This window comes from Pollicipes pollicipes, unplaced genomic scaffold, assembly GCF_011947565.3.
Source record: "Pollicipes pollicipes isolate AB1234 unplaced genomic scaffold, Ppol_2.1 Scaffold_7261;HRSCAF=8764_pilon_pilon_pilon, whole genome shotgun sequence".
Classification (NCBI taxonomy): Eukaryota; Metazoa; Arthropoda; class Thecostraca; order Pollicipedomorpha; family Pollicipedidae; genus Pollicipes; species Pollicipes pollicipes.
In genome coordinates, this window is record NW_023597054.1 from 38090545 (window position 1) to 38105558 (window position 15014).

At 54.7% G+C, this 15014-nt stretch overlaps 1 protein-coding gene across 1 annotated transcript; it reads right to left on the bottom strand.

Annotated features, from left to right (window-relative positions):
* Positions 1-1730: 1730 nt before the first annotated feature.
* Positions 1731-7149, bottom strand: LOC119111382 (uncharacterized). The gene is made up of 8 exons (XM_037235195.1): positions 7042-7149; positions 6095-6221; positions 4645-4676; positions 3616-3738; positions 2677-2856; positions 2302-2376; positions 1790-1899; positions 1731-1746 (listed from the first exon to the last, which is right to left on the bottom strand). The coding sequence occupies exons 2-8, from the start codon at positions 6102-6104 to the stop codon at positions 1731-1733; spliced, it is 546 nt and encodes a 181-aa protein (XP_037091090.1). The 5' UTR covers positions 6105-6221; positions 7042-7149.
* Positions 7150-15014: the final 7865 nt, after the last annotated feature.

Here is a 15014-nt window from a genome sequence, read left to right on the forward strand (position 1 = left end):
GCCAGGTTTTGGCCGCAGGTCATCAACAGGTCACATGCCACCTGATGCTACCTGTTGACAGTCTGCGGCCGAAACAGTCGCTCTCGCCACACCATTGCGTTGAAGTGCAGGCACACTAACCACACTTGTCTGATTTATCCGGTCTACCATGATCGCACCACACCCCGGTTAAGTACCACACTGCAGTAACACTAGCATGCAAGAGTCAGCGGGGGCCTGGGAGGACGGTTAATAGCTATTCCATCTGTGCTTCGTTTCCTTCGCTTTCGGGTACCTTCCGGTACATTCGGAGGAAACAATGGCAATGTCGGCCATCGGGACTTGCAACTTTTACGTTTGACTTGCGAGGTTTAACTCTTTACCGGATCCAAGGCAGAATTCAGAACGCGTGCAGACATTTAAGGCCAAGGCATGGCCTCGGTCTCAAACGTCTGCACGGCAAGATCGTGTCAGTGCCCGTTAAATGTCACAATCTTCCACCGGGGTCAAGTTCCACAGCCATCACAACAGCCTGGCAAACCGACAAGAGCATAATAGATCGGACCCGAGTTTGTCGACAACGTGGTGATACTGGATGGCCATTGTCAAAATTAAACTTTCTCGCACCATTTCGTCGAACAGTATAGCAAAACAGGTACAATCTTACCCTTTTTGCGCATCAGTTTCAAGAGATTACTCCACAGCATAACACACCAATTCCATTTCAGTTATACATGTGCCCAAAGGGTGGCATTAAAAGCAAAACACATAACTCGGGCGCCAGCACAGACACAGCCTTGTAATAACCACAAATGCCAGCATTAGTAATGTCTGCATAAATTACGTGCCTCCACTGCAATACATAATTTGTTCTCATGGAAGCAACAACCAACAAGCTATCGTAATGATGTACCACGAATTAAGCAAAAAATCATGCAAGTGAAAGGGGCAATATGTTGGAAATATGCAAGACGAGGTCTTTGGTTCAACGGGGCACACGTGCTTGATACCTGCCACGCTGTCGGTCTTACCATTTTGCGGTTCGACCTCACCTTGCTACTAACACTCACCTTTCGAAAGGAAGACGACGATTTCCCTCCAGTTAAAGCGCGAGACATCTACTATCGGCGGCCGGAAGCGCCCACAGAACACATCCACGGCAGACGGCGCTGGCGTCGGCACGGCAGCGCCCCTGGCCGCCTCCAGCAGCTCCTGTTCGCTGGTGTCGATGTAGCCGAACCGTATGCCGTGCACGTGCGCACTGGCGGCCGGCGGCGATCCGCCCTCGAGCGTCTCGCGGATGATGACGGCCGGCGCCTTCTTGGCGCGGCGCGCGGCCGGCGCCGGCGGCTGCTGGACGGCGGCCGGCCGCGCCTCAGCGCAGTTGGCGGCGTCACTGGGCCGCCCGGCCACCGATCGTCCCGCGCTGGCGGGCGAACACGGTATTGCACTTTTCGCGTCGGCCGGCGGCGCACGAGGCGAGCCCGCCGGGTTCGGACACTGGGCCGCGGCCGGCACGGCAGTCGGCGCGAGAGCGGCCACCGAGGCTGCCGCGTGATCTGCAACCGGGGCCGCGCCGCGGGCCGGCGCGGGTGCCGGAGCTGCCGCCGGAGCTGGCGCGAGTACGGGCGCGGCGGCGGCGGCGGCGGCGGCGGCGGGTCCGGGCGCGGGCGGGCGGGACGCCTTGGCGGCGGCGGCGGCGGCCGGCGGCGGCTCGATCTCAGGGAACTCGTCCGGGTGTGAGCCGCCGATCAGACCGTCAGCCGGCTCGGACGCGCCGCGCACGAACGCCGCCACCGCCGCCACCGGCCGGCCCTTGGGCGACGACCGCTCGCCGAAGATCGGGCCCACGCCGTCTATAAAGTCGGTGGACGTCTCGGCGTCACGCATCCGCCCCGGCACCGCCGCCGGCTGGCTCTCCTGTCGCCGGGTCACGTCCGCCCACGAGGAGCCGGCGGCGGCGGCCGCCGCCGCGACGGGCGGCGGCGAGTCGCGCGCGCACCGCGACCCGTCGCCCGGCTCAGCTAGGCACGGCGGTGCAGGTGGCGGAGGTGGCGGCGGCGGCAGCGGCGGCGGCGGTGGCGCGGAGGCCGCGCCGTCGCTGTCGCTGTCGGACAGCTCCGAGTGAGGCGCGCTCGACGAGGTGGCGTACCGCAGGCCGGGCCGGGGTTGCGGCCGGCGCGGCTGCCCAAGCGAGTCGTGGCGGGCGCGCGCGCTCTCGTCCAGACTGCCCGTCTTGTGACGCAGCGGTTGCGGCCGTGGCGCATCGCCGGCGCCGCGCGCGCTGGTGCCGGCACCGCGCCGCCGCTGTCGGCGCGTCACCACGTGAAACTCGGTCTCCTCGATGGCGTTCGAGTCGGTGGTGACGCTGTAGAAGTCCTGCACGAAGCCATCGCTCTCGCGGTCGACAGCCGGCGCGCTCACGTACGCAACGCCATCGCCGGCGTGGATCGTAGGCGGCGCCGCCGCAGCCGGCGACGGCGGCGGCCCGCACGACTCACTCTTCTTGAGACTGGACTTGGCCAGGTCGCCGCAGAAGACGCTGGTGGCGTCGGCGTGCGCGGCGGCGGCGGCGGCGGCCGAGCCGGCGGCCGCGGCCGCTGGCCCGGAGCGCGCCTCCAGGCTGCTGCTGCGGCCGGCTGGGGCGGCCTTGCCGGCACGCGCCGCCGGCCGCCGCTCCGAGCCGCGGCCGCCGGCGCGGTCCTCCTCACCGCGCACGCCGTTCTTGCGGCCCTTGGTCTCCTTCTTGCCGCTCTTGTCCGACTTTTTGCCGTTCTTGTCTTTCTTGTCGCTGGACTCGATGAAGCCCATCAGTGTGTCGAAGTCGTCGTTGCCCCGGTAGCCGTCCACCGTCTCCGTCAGCACCTGCGGCTCCTCCTGCAGCAGGCCAGGCCGACGGCTGGACACAGACCGGAGAGCGCAGACGCCGCCCGGCCGGGCTGGCGCCGAAACAGCCAACGTACTCGTCCCACATCACGCCTGACCCAAGGCAAAACTACCGCGGGCTAGTATCGCACCTATCCATATAGCCTATGCTACCCTATCCATCCTGCCTATTCTACCATATCCTGTTCATATAATCCAACCTTTCCCAAGCTACGCGGCTAGTTCGTTTACGATATCCGCGAGTGCTGGTGCTCACTGCGCGCTGTTCACTCAATGGTCACCGCGCAATTTATACGGTGATGTGCGCAATAAACTAATGATGTGACATGGGACAAGGACTTACTACAAACGTTATCAATAACGCCAAGCCCATTTCGTTAAAAGCTCGTTCGCAACGAACAAACTCCGGTACAAAGCACGAAATGGTTACGTGCATTTTGTGCGCAGGCCCAGTCATTATTGTGCATGTACGAATTATTAGAAGCCACGCAAACGACTCCGAAAAAGACGGCTGAAGAGCGTTTAAGCTTGTTGCATGACCTTTTCAACCGTGCGGCGTTGGCTGCAGTCCCGGGTCTGCAGCTACGGGAACCTGGAGTTCGCGGCCCCGGAGGCGCGAGAAACGCAGTGTGCCTCCGACCAGACATGTGCCTGGAGCCCCCCAAAAGATCCCAGGATCCGACTAACATGGATCGCTATGGAATCCTGGATCCAACATTGGGATGGAGCACACGTCTGCCTCCGACCAACCTTTTTCTTGTGCTTGCGAGCGCGGCCGACGGCTTGCGTGGTGGCCGAACCGTGTCGCTGACCGTTGGCCAGGCCGGGGCCGGCGCCGCCTGCCGGGCCGGCCGGGCCGCCGCTGTCGGGTGGCTGGCGGACGGGCAGCGGCTCGGGTCAGGTCAGGTTAGGCGACCCCGGACCGTCTCACGGGACTGGCGATCACGGCGAGACAGACCAGAGCCGGGTGTGGCGACCGAACGCTCGCGGCCATCGACTGAGAGCAGCGCAACAAGAGTCCCGCCGTCCTGGTGGCGGCGGCCGGACGTCCCGCTGGGCGTGGGAGGTCCGGCCGTCGGAGCGGCAGGTCGGCCACTGGCAGCAGCCAGTTCCGCCCGGCCCGGCTCAGTGATCGTCCAGGCTCATGACGCGACGCGACGCGCCGACCGCCGGCGGCCGCCACCAGCCCCGCCCCCACCCCGCCGCCGGCGGCAGTCCGGAGGGCGTCACAGCCGGGCCGTGCAGTCGCCAGGAGACGGTGCCGGCCGGATATTGCGTCGCTCCGCCGGCGGCGGGCACCGCTCGCCGGTCAATAGCGGCGGCGTGGCGGGCCGGGGCGGACCTTGGGCCGCCCCGCCCAGACCGGACCCGGCTGGCGCGGACCGCACTCAGTAATCGGTTTCGCACTGACTGGAACCCACTCCAGCTAACGGCCAACGCCCCCGTTATGCATACAGAGAGGCTGTGGACCTGTCAACTTACCTTCCACGAGAACTGGAGGGTTTAGGACATCAATGTACAAAACAGGGCAATACCTTATCGCAATGAACAGATTATGCGAGGCATGTGAAAGAGTGGAGTGTTCCTGATCGGAGAACGCTGTGGCCGGCGCCAATATCTGGCGCCACATTCCATCCTGAGGCACGCGCTCTATTAAGCGAGATCCCATCCCCCGGCTATATCGCGCGGAGCCGGCGCGGCGACTTGGCGCGCCCAGTCGGCGGCCGCGGTCGTCGTGCTGGCAGCACCCCGTCTCAGTCTCAGTCGGCCCTGTCTCACCTGAGTCCGACGTGACCCGGTCAGCGGCTCGCCTGCAACAGGTCACGGCGCGGTCACACACTGCGCGGTTCGCATACCTGACAAGCTGAAGATTGGTCGCCGGCGGCCAGAGAATACGGACGTCGCCCGCGGCCCGAACAGCCAACCGACCGGGTTCAGATGGCGAGCATTGAAATGGCCGAAACTTACACGACCTCCCAAGCCTTTCAGCACAGTTCACGCCGGAAAGTCGAGGGCGAGCCGACTTTGAACGCTCAGCTCAGAGCAAGGCTCAAGTGAAGTCTACAGGCGAAAGGCCTCACTCAGCAAAAGACTATCCAAATATCCTGTCTTCTCGCAATCCTACCACCGGATAACGCCCAAATGTAAAGCTCCTTCCGGGGCAACTTCCAATAAATAATTTTGTAACGCAAGAAATCAAAACAAGACTCCAGTCACAGGGCCCGTACAAGATCAGATAAGACAAATGATGCGATGGAAAGTGATGCAAGCGCGCAAAAAACGTCCTGCGCTCAGCCAAACATAGCTATATTTATATGCATTTCAATAGGATCCATGCAGGAATACAACCACATTGTGTGACAAATAATGGCTTTTACAGTCAGCGAATTTTCAATGGCTAGTTACCAGCACAGCTTGGCAGAAGTGTTACAATACTTCCAACGTGCTCTGCACTCGCAAATGAAGGCGATTCCAACACAGCCCGCCGTGCGAGCGTTGGTCGATATTTTTGGTCCAGGAAAAACGGCATAGGCCTTCCCTCATTCAATAATTCCAAATAAATCAGTCGGCTCCCAACGATGCAACCGTTCTCTTGACGAGCAATTTGCCATCACAAGACCCGCCGCTCGGCTAGCACGCCGGTCGTTAACACGCTCGCGCAAGTGTAAGCCGTGTCAACATGCGAACATTGCTCAGTCTACACAACGATCACAAGTCAACGGCCCCTTCCAAGTTTCCAACCAAATCAGTACCTCCACGTCGGAGGAGCACAACCGGCCCGGCGTCAGAGAGGGCGCGGCCGGCCGCGGTCAGCAGCAGCTAAGCCCGCTCAGCGGTCCGCCCCGAGCCGCGGGCCGGCCTGTAGCCGTGTACGTACCGGTCTGCAGCGGTACACGTATCAGCCTGCAGAGGTACATGTACCGGCCTGTGGCCGCACACGAACCGGTCTGCGGCGGTGCACGCACCGGTCTGCAGCGGTACATTATCAGCCTGCAGCGGTACATGTACCGGCCTGAAGCCGCACACGAACCGGTCTGCAGCGGTACACGTACCGGTCTGCAGCGGTACACGTATCAGTCTGCAACGGTACACGTATCAGCCTGCAGCTGTACACGTACCGGCCTGCAGCGGTACACCTACCGGCCTGCAGCCGTACACCTACTGTCCCGCAGTCGTACACCTACCAGCCTGCAGCCACACACGTACCAGCCTGCGGCCATACACATACCGGCCGGCATGTCGCGCACTTCTTCAGCCGTGTAGCTGGCCGCCTGGCTGTTGGAGCTGCAGAGCAGGGTGCTCACGCTGCGTGCCACGCTGGCTAGGTCTACCGGGGTGCTGTACGGCGCCACACGCTGCCGGCCGGCCGAAAGACGGGCGTCACGGCCGGCACGGTGCGACACATGGGACGGAGGGGGACACCACATCACGGGGGGACTGGGGCGCACAAAGCTTGTAAAGTTACTGCTGAGGATGTCGCATCAGTAGTAGGTCGGGATATACACAGCCGCTATGGTAGAGTGCACTACACCAGGAGCAAAGCTGAACAGAAACTGTCCATCAGTCAGTAGAGCGATGCTCACAGGAATTGTTGTTCTGGAAATAAGGATACTTGAAAGGAAGTTACACACACCACAAATGCCTCACTACAATAATTTCGCGAGCCATGTGACGCGAAACACAAATCATGGAGGACAGCACATCTGACAGCACGTTTTCCCCGGGACGGCACCTCGCTGAATCCGGGGCGATCTAGCCAGAGGCATGCTTTTCGACAACGGTCGGCGCTTCAGGTCAAAGGCGGCCAGGAATCGGCCTGGACAGTGTATGATGAGCAGTACACCAGCCAGAACAAACGAGGACGCCTCGGCAGCCCATTCCCAGGCGGCTCACGGCTGGGGACCCATGGTCAGACGGCAGCCCATTCCCAAGCGGCTCACGGCTGGGGACCCGTGGTCAGGCAGCAGCCCATTCCAAGGCGACTCACAACTGAGGACCCGTGGTCAGACGACATGGCGCTCCGACGGCGCAGCAAGACACAAGCGGTGCGCATCACAATGCAGATGTGGTTCACGAAAAACCATCACAGCCTATACGGTGCGACGTCCTGCCAGACGTTCGTGAGCGGAGGAGGCGTCACCGGTCCGCCTCCGCCCGGGCGTCCGCGCCCCCCACCTGATCCAGCCTCAGCGGGAAGTCGACAGTGGCGTCAGCGCGCTGCGGCGCCTCCTCGCGGGAAGGGGGCGGCGCGGCGCCCTCGGCCGCCGGCTCGGCCCGGCTGCGCGCCGACGGACGCGCCGCCGCCGCCGCCGCCTCCTCGCCGTCGATCTCGATGACGGGCGCGCGCCCGGCGCCGGCCTCGGCCGCCTGCTCGGCCGGCGCGCGGAAGTCGCCGGCGCCGCCCTCCTGGTTGATGTTCTGCAGGCTGCCGCCGTGCTTGGCCGACTCGGACACGGACGACTTGGCTCGGCCGGCGCCCGCCGACGCCTCGTCGATGGCGCTCAGGTCCTCCAGCGAGGCGCCGTGCTGGCGGTGCGGGTCTCGCCGCCGCCGCCGCCGCGCCACCGTCGTCTCGAACGAGCCGCGCGACAGGTTGCAGCAGGAGCCGCCTGCCAGCAGCAGAGAAGAGCCGTGTGGAGGACCGACGGGCCGGGCGAACCGCTCGACATCGCGACCTCGAACACGGCGAGTGGGTCTGCCACAGGAGCAAAGCCCACCAGAACAGTTCTCCAACTGCTTCTCGCTCAGGACGCGACGCAAAATGAGATATCTTTCCAATCTCCCCACAATCAAAATGCTTGTTGCAGTTGTGAGCACCCCAAGTGGCACTCGCCCCTTTACGATCCATGTGAGAGGCGAAGTCTTGTTAAATTAGCACAGCATGAAGCAGATGGACTGGCGAATAGAACCATAGAGTGTACATCAGGGAGGATGGCACAGCAGCCATCAATGCGATCCAATCAGCACCTTTCCACAACCCTTTCAAGGAATTAGTCACACCAAACATATCCACAATAGAATGAGCCCAAAATTTGGCTACAAACAGTGTCCACACCTAACATGACAGCTGCATGGTAAGCGCTTGTGCGCTTTGTCTTTGCTCTTCATACTATGGAAAAAAGGGTGCTGCAGTGAAAGCAGCATTACGACATACCACCTTGCCATAACACTTATGCCAAGGGCCAAATTTGGCCAAATTATTACCGCCTGATGCAAAAACACCTGGGAAGCAGAGCTAGTAAATCAACCGGAAGAGCATGCGCAACTGTCCACGTATCTTTTTTAGTGAGCTCGCCCATTTCACCATTGCCCCCGAGACACCTGGGAGATGGTCACGCCAACAGTGAGGCCGTCTGTTTAAGCCGGAGTCCATTCCAGACAGCAGCCCACATGTCCTAACTGGCGCCGAACCGGTACATCAGCCTTCGGTGCCGAGACACCAGTCGCCCATCCGAGCCCACCAGCTCGGCGTCGCGGCCCTGCGCGGCGCTCAGCACTGACCCTCGCGTGTGCGTGCGGCCACGCCGCGCTGCCGGCCGCCCGTCTGCGCCTTGTCGCCGGCGATGTTGTCCAGCGAGCCACCGGCGTGCGTGCGTGCCGCCAGGCTGTCGCTCTCGCGCCGGCGCCGACGCTCCTTGGGCTTCTTCACCTTGTGTCGCTTGGGCGGCCGCTTGATGCTCTCTTCGCCAGACTCGCTCTCTTCGGCCGCCTTGAGCATGACCTACGTCGGCCGGACGGTAACACAGAGCACAACACATGGGGAGAGGTAGTACTGAAACCTGTGCCAACCAGCAGGGATGAGGTGGCATATATTGACTACAACATGACAGCAGCTGAGTGACCTTTGCTGGGAACTGTGTCCTGTTCAAAAAAAACTCACAGCCCCTGAAGCACAACTTCAGTGTGTGGCGCTTAATTTCATTTTCCGCCAGCACTTTGATGGTAATCTGGTAATTTGTGATGGTAATTTGATCTTGGTAATTTGAATACCTCAATAAAAACTGAAGACAAGCACCACATGAAGACTTAAACTTACATAAATGGTATTTCAAGTGCTGATGCATGAAACTTCATCAACCAGACATCAACTGAATCATCATGTCATGCAGTACCTGTGCGAGTGGAGACTTGCCCTGCATGTCACCAGTGTGTTTGTAGTTCATGACTTCAACAAGCAGGGACTTAAAATCAGCAGGCTGCATGTTGTCCAGGCTCTTCTCCACCTCCTTCACGAAAAACATCATAGCTCATTAATCCATCACAGACATTATATTGCACATGGTTCACCCAAAAGCTGGCATGTGAACACATGCCACACTGGTGCCTGAAACTCAAATGGAACTTTATGAAAATAATGACTTAGCAGAAATTTGTCACATGAGGCCTTTTTAATCTAATTGATGAAACAGTTTAAAAAAGTGCATACTAAACAGTGATCACTTAATTGCAAGTCAAAGTTCAAGAACTAGGTCAAAAGCCCTCCCTGACATTGACAGATCTTCACAAAAAGAGCACCAATAAAACAACATAGCCATTGCAGTGAACAATGGCATTGTTCATAAGCTAAATAAAACATGGCTCACCATGGTACAACTGATGAGTCTAAAATAATGCTGCACTGTTCTACATGGCTTAGTGACATTGTCAGTAATAGCACATTTAAGTCACTTATTTTTTACATACTACCTTATGTCAGCTATGTAAAGGAAGTACACCATTGTACTTTTATAGTACTGAGCATACTATTGTACAATCACTATTTCTGCCTATCACTGAACTATCTGCACACAAAAACACATAGATAATATCTGCAGTGCATTGCTTCCACTTAAGTTTGTGAACAATTCAGCAATACCAGGGCATGGGCATGGAAATTCATATGAATGTGCGAACAACACTGAGTATAGTAGCCTCTTGGCATGTAAGCTTATGACCTTATGGCATGTAAGCTCCTCATTACAGCTGATGTTATTAGCAGACATCTGGCTGAGCCATGGATACATGCTGTTTACAAGCATTCCCCTTATACATATTATTTATACATACTATATTTCATATGTATTTCATATATTTCACTTGCTGGGCTTTAAATGCTAGCACAATATGCAATGGAGAATGTGAGTATGATTGGCAAAATATGTAAAAGCTTAAGGGAAGCATCTCTTGCTCTTGTCAAGCAACATACTTATGCACAGCCCTGATCATCACTTAGACAATTTATGGAAATCAACAAAGTTCTATACTTTTGATGATTATAAATATTTCATGTTTAATGTATGCTATCACAGCTTTGCCAGGCTTAGTGAGCAATATGCAGGTACCACCTAACCTATTTGTCCTTGTTGCTATTAGTACTTAAAACAACAGTAAGGTCATAGCAATGTTCATGTTGTTTAAATCATGACTGATAGGCTTCACATTTGAACACTAAATATCAAATACATGCAACACAATAGCATTGCTAAAATATGTAGGTTATTAAACTTTGTGTCAATGATAGCTACTTTGATCTCTTTCTTTATTTCTGATTATTATAGGAACAACATGTATTTCGGGTTATGCTATGCTAAAATGCACAACTCCCATACAACTATGCAAATACAATCTTGACATGTGAAACACATGGCCTTACATATGTGTCTGTTCTGGACCATTATGATAAGCGAGTATATTTTAATCATGTCCTAATGAGGTAGAGGCAATTCTGGGTTTCCATTCCTCCCATCTCTATCATCACAGAAATATCCTAAAGTGATGTGAGATACCATTTATCATATTATATGGCATAAGGAAGACCACCAAATTCCTAATGCATGCAAAGAGTAGCACATCAAGATAATTCTGGTGTCACTCATTTGCACACAATATTTTGTAGGCCCTAACTTGGCAATAATGCAATGGTGTCTCCATGAACAACTAGTTAGAAGCCAAATTAATTATATTCATATGTGGTGTACTCACCTGGCAACCCAACCATGATGTTAACTTATTTGTGATGATGATTTGGCATGCCTAATCAATAAAATATATGCTTACAAACTAATGCCAATCTTATGCCATGATATGCCAATGCTTTACCATGTCCTTAATATTGAAACCAGATGTGCAGTTATTGGCAAAAACAATTTTGCCACAAAATCTACAGAATATCACTTTGGCCATGTGCACATACAGCCAACATAAAAGACAAAAAAAATAACCTCCAAATGAAGCAAAAAAAAAATTGGCTAATATAACAATGCAGTAACAGTAGCCATAATACATAAGAAGCTCAAGCTACAGAGAAAGGTAAAATGTTGGAAACCTGATATTTAATGTGAGGCCAGGTACCCAAATCTGGCCTTACATTTTCATCTGAAGGGTGGCATTTCTCCAGAAGTGTTACCAGAGCTACCAAACATGGCAATGCATGGTCTCAAGGATGATATTTGGGTTCCTTTATTCTCCCTGGCATTAATATGATTTTATATTACACAAGTTATCTGGTAGATATTTCTTCATAAAAAATATAATGACCACTGATCACCAGCCTGGCTTCCTGCCAGTACAAACCTATCGCAATCAGCACAACACCCATGAAGCTGATCCGGCCGGTGAAAGTGGCGCAGATAATAAACCAGTTTGATATCTCTACACACTGCACATCCCAGATGGTGAAAAATTGGACTACTACAAAAAACGTCTGTGGTTATAGCTTACAACTGATCATGCACACATTACATTATTTCTGTACGCTTCCCCGAGCCACTCGTGGTCCGCTTTACCTTGCTTATAGTATTCTTGTTCCTGCTCATAATTAGAATTTAGTGAAGATGCGGTTTTCGCTTAAACATTCCTCGCATTCTCGACGAAGCGGAGCCCTTCGGTATCTAAAATAAACCAGATCCACGAGACGCCCACCATCGCCACATGCACGCAAACGCATTTCCTAACTCCGGCACCGTTGCGGCAAATACATATCAACTGCTTCACAAATGGAACACCGGACAGCTTTACACTGTCAAGAGTATTTTGTGGTGGACTATGCTTTCCTTCCATTCTATTTCTTGATAATATTTTTATAATTTGAAAATACTTTTGAGTTGTCTTTGAACTTGTTGTGAGGGTTGTTACAATACTTATCTAAAACCTCTTGATAAACCCCGAAGGAATTTGCTACAGTTATAGCGCATTGCTGACATTTGTGAGGACTAAGTTGTCTGCTGGCGTGGTAGTTTCTCAAGTAATCACAAAGTCACATTTTGTGCTAGAATGTTGTATTTGTTCTATTTTGCGCACGCTGGTTTGTGGTATATGCGGCTATTTGAAAATGTTTCCTATTTCACCTCTTTTGGTACCTTCCTTTGCGGTCTCATATATAATCCTGCAAGTTGGTGAGCATTTTTAACGAAACCAGCGTACCAATCCCGACTTCTAGCTGGCAATACTGAGACGCAGCGCTCTGCACCAAGTATGAGATGCTAACATGGTGTTTCGATGTATGTGTAGTTATAGCAACCAAAATATATATTTATCATGCTCTAAATCTGTCAACTTCTAGCCGAAATAGAGGAGTATGCTCTGTCTCAGGGATCACCAGTCGTTGAAGGAGGCCCTCTAATTGACACTTGAGACCACGTCGCTACGGACAAGAGTCCTTAATGCCAGCCCTTCGGGCCCTTCAACCCTTCTATCGAGCCCTTGATCTTTTGCCACGAAAGACTCTTCAGGTCCCTCTTCAGGCCCCCTCAAACAAGGTTCCTAGCCGACTCGGGGCATTTGTCGCCACAGGACCCCTATTAGGCACTAGGGGCCCCTGACCGACACATGAATTGCTCATTGTGTCAGGGACCCCGAACACCGGTCCCCAACCTTGCTCTTTACCTTAACTTGATATACCAGTATAATATATATACGAATATAATTTACTTTACTACAACTTAATATGCCAATATAATTTATCTTTCCTTACCTTATGGTGATTGGGAATTATAAAATAGTTCCCAAACTGAGGAAAAAAGGCCACTAGGCCCGTCGAGTCAACCTACCGGTCCAGCAGCGAAACAGTCAAATTATGGATAGGTAAGCATGGAATGTCATAAAGGATGTCCGCCTAGTGCACATCTTCCTATCCTGCTTGGTAAATGAATCCCCAGGGCTCAGACCGACACCGAGCCGACTGTTTGGCTCCGTGTCAAGGCCCTATACCAAAGGATGTAGAGCCCTAATAAGAGGGCTAATTTAGAGGTCCTCGGACCAACATTTGAGGTCACGGCACTACGGGCGAGGAGGCTGTCATTCTACCCTACGCCAGTCCGTCGGGCCCTTCAGCCCCTCCCGCTTTCCAATCGGGCACTTGATATTTGGTCCTGAGGGGCCCTTCGGCCCCTCTTCGGGCCTCCTCAAACAAAGCTGGTGATGAGGTCGGGGCCGCTTCTCGGCACATGAATGTTACGTGCTTCTCTAGGCGTCCTCCTGCATAGTGTCATGGTATAGCACACACAGTGTTCCGTTAAGCGCTGTGGGCCTCTGACCGACGCAGGGGCCCGGTCACTGTCTCAGCGACCCCGACCAATGCAAATCGAGGGCCCCGGCTCTGCTCCTGCTTGGGAAATGGGTTCACAGGGTTCAAACGCATTGTCTCAAGGGTCCTTAATCGGTGCAAGAGGTTCTCTGACGGATATTTCAGGCCACGGCCTCACGGACCAGGTTTCTTTACGTGACCTAAAGCCAGCCCTTTGGCCCCCATGCCCTCCAGTCGATCGTCGGTTTCGGTCGGCTCCGTCCCTTCTTCTGGCCTCATTAAACACTGCCTTTGGTGGACTCGGGGACCTTTGACAACGCGGGACACCTTGTTAGGCGCTGTGGGTCCCTGACAGATACAGGAACCGCGACCAGGGGGTTCGGGGTTCCTGTAAATCGCTGGCTCCGGCTTCGTCACTGTTTGGGAAGTGAGCCCCTGGAAGTGGGACAAGTGAGCCCATACCGATACGGCGCCGACTGTGCGGTACTGATGGTACCTGACCGACATGTAGACCCTAATCGACTCAGGGAGACCCCGATCAGTGTAAACGCCCTCTAACAGTCATCTGAGGGCCGGACCTCACAAGCCGGGGGCCCTGAAGAAGACCCCGGCCAGCCCTTCGTGCCTTAGCCCTCAAATCGAGTCCTTGGTCGTCGATCCCGGTGGGCCCTCCAGGCTCTTTGGGCCTCCTCAAACAATGTCTCTGGCCGACTCGGAGCCCCTTGCCAACACATGGTCCCCCTGTTAGGTACTGAGGGTCCCTGACAGACGCTGGGGCCCTGGCCAATGTAAATCGCTGGCCCTGGCGTTGTTCCTGTTTGGGAAATGGGCCCTGAAACACATGCCGGTTCCGAGCCAACTGTGTGATGCTGATGGTGTCTGACCGCCACATAAGCCCTTATCGACTCAGGGGCCCCTGATTGGCACTTGGAAGGGCCAAATCGCAGTTCTCCCTGTCCGGCATTGGAGCACCCGGCCCTGCGGGCCGGGCCCCTGAATATGACCCCGTCCAGTGTTTCGGACCCTCCGGGCCATCCAATGGGGCCCTCAGTTGTCGGTCACGAGAGGCCAAAAGAGCTCCTCGGAACCTAAATTGATGGACGTGCCCCCTGTGCCCCTTGCCTGCGCCACTGAGTTAAACTTAAAAGTGTGGGACATCAAAGAAAGCGAGGGCATCTCTCGGTTTTTCACGATCTCTGAAAACCTTCAACCTGCAGACGTCACCGCACATAACTAATCCATATACGTTCATGTATAAATAGAACGTGAGATGACAGAAAAAGCAGAGTAACCAAACGTTTCGAACCGATGGCATGTTTTAACCAAATGTATGCCCGACAGCCGTGTCCTGACCTTGACCTCCCATAGGTCAGCGACCTTGCAAGGTACATCTAGGTGCAATGGTAAACTGACCTTTAACCAAGCGTGTGTTAGATAATAAGATTTTCAGTATGCTTTTTATGCGATAAATCATCTCTGGGGAATATAACCATAGGTATCTTAAATTGAAAGCCGTAACATTGCAATCGCCTCTGAGGCCGGCCAGCCAGCAGTGGCTAAAACGCCGCTGGGATCGACAGAAAATAATTCGTTCTAGATCTGGGAATTGTCTTGTACTGGCAGCTCAATACCCTATAGAAGCGCC

Coding starts and splice junctions, on each gene's coding strand:
- LOC119111382 (XM_037235195.1), bottom strand. Junction 2,857..3,615: donor CTCGCAAGCACAAGAAAAAG/GTTGGTCGGAGG, acceptor GGCCTGCTGCAG/GAGGAGCCGCAGGTGCTGAC. Junction 1,900..2,301: donor AGGAGACCGAGTTTCACGTG/GTGACGCGCCGA, acceptor ACCCGGCGACAG/GAGAGCCAGCCGGCGGCGGT.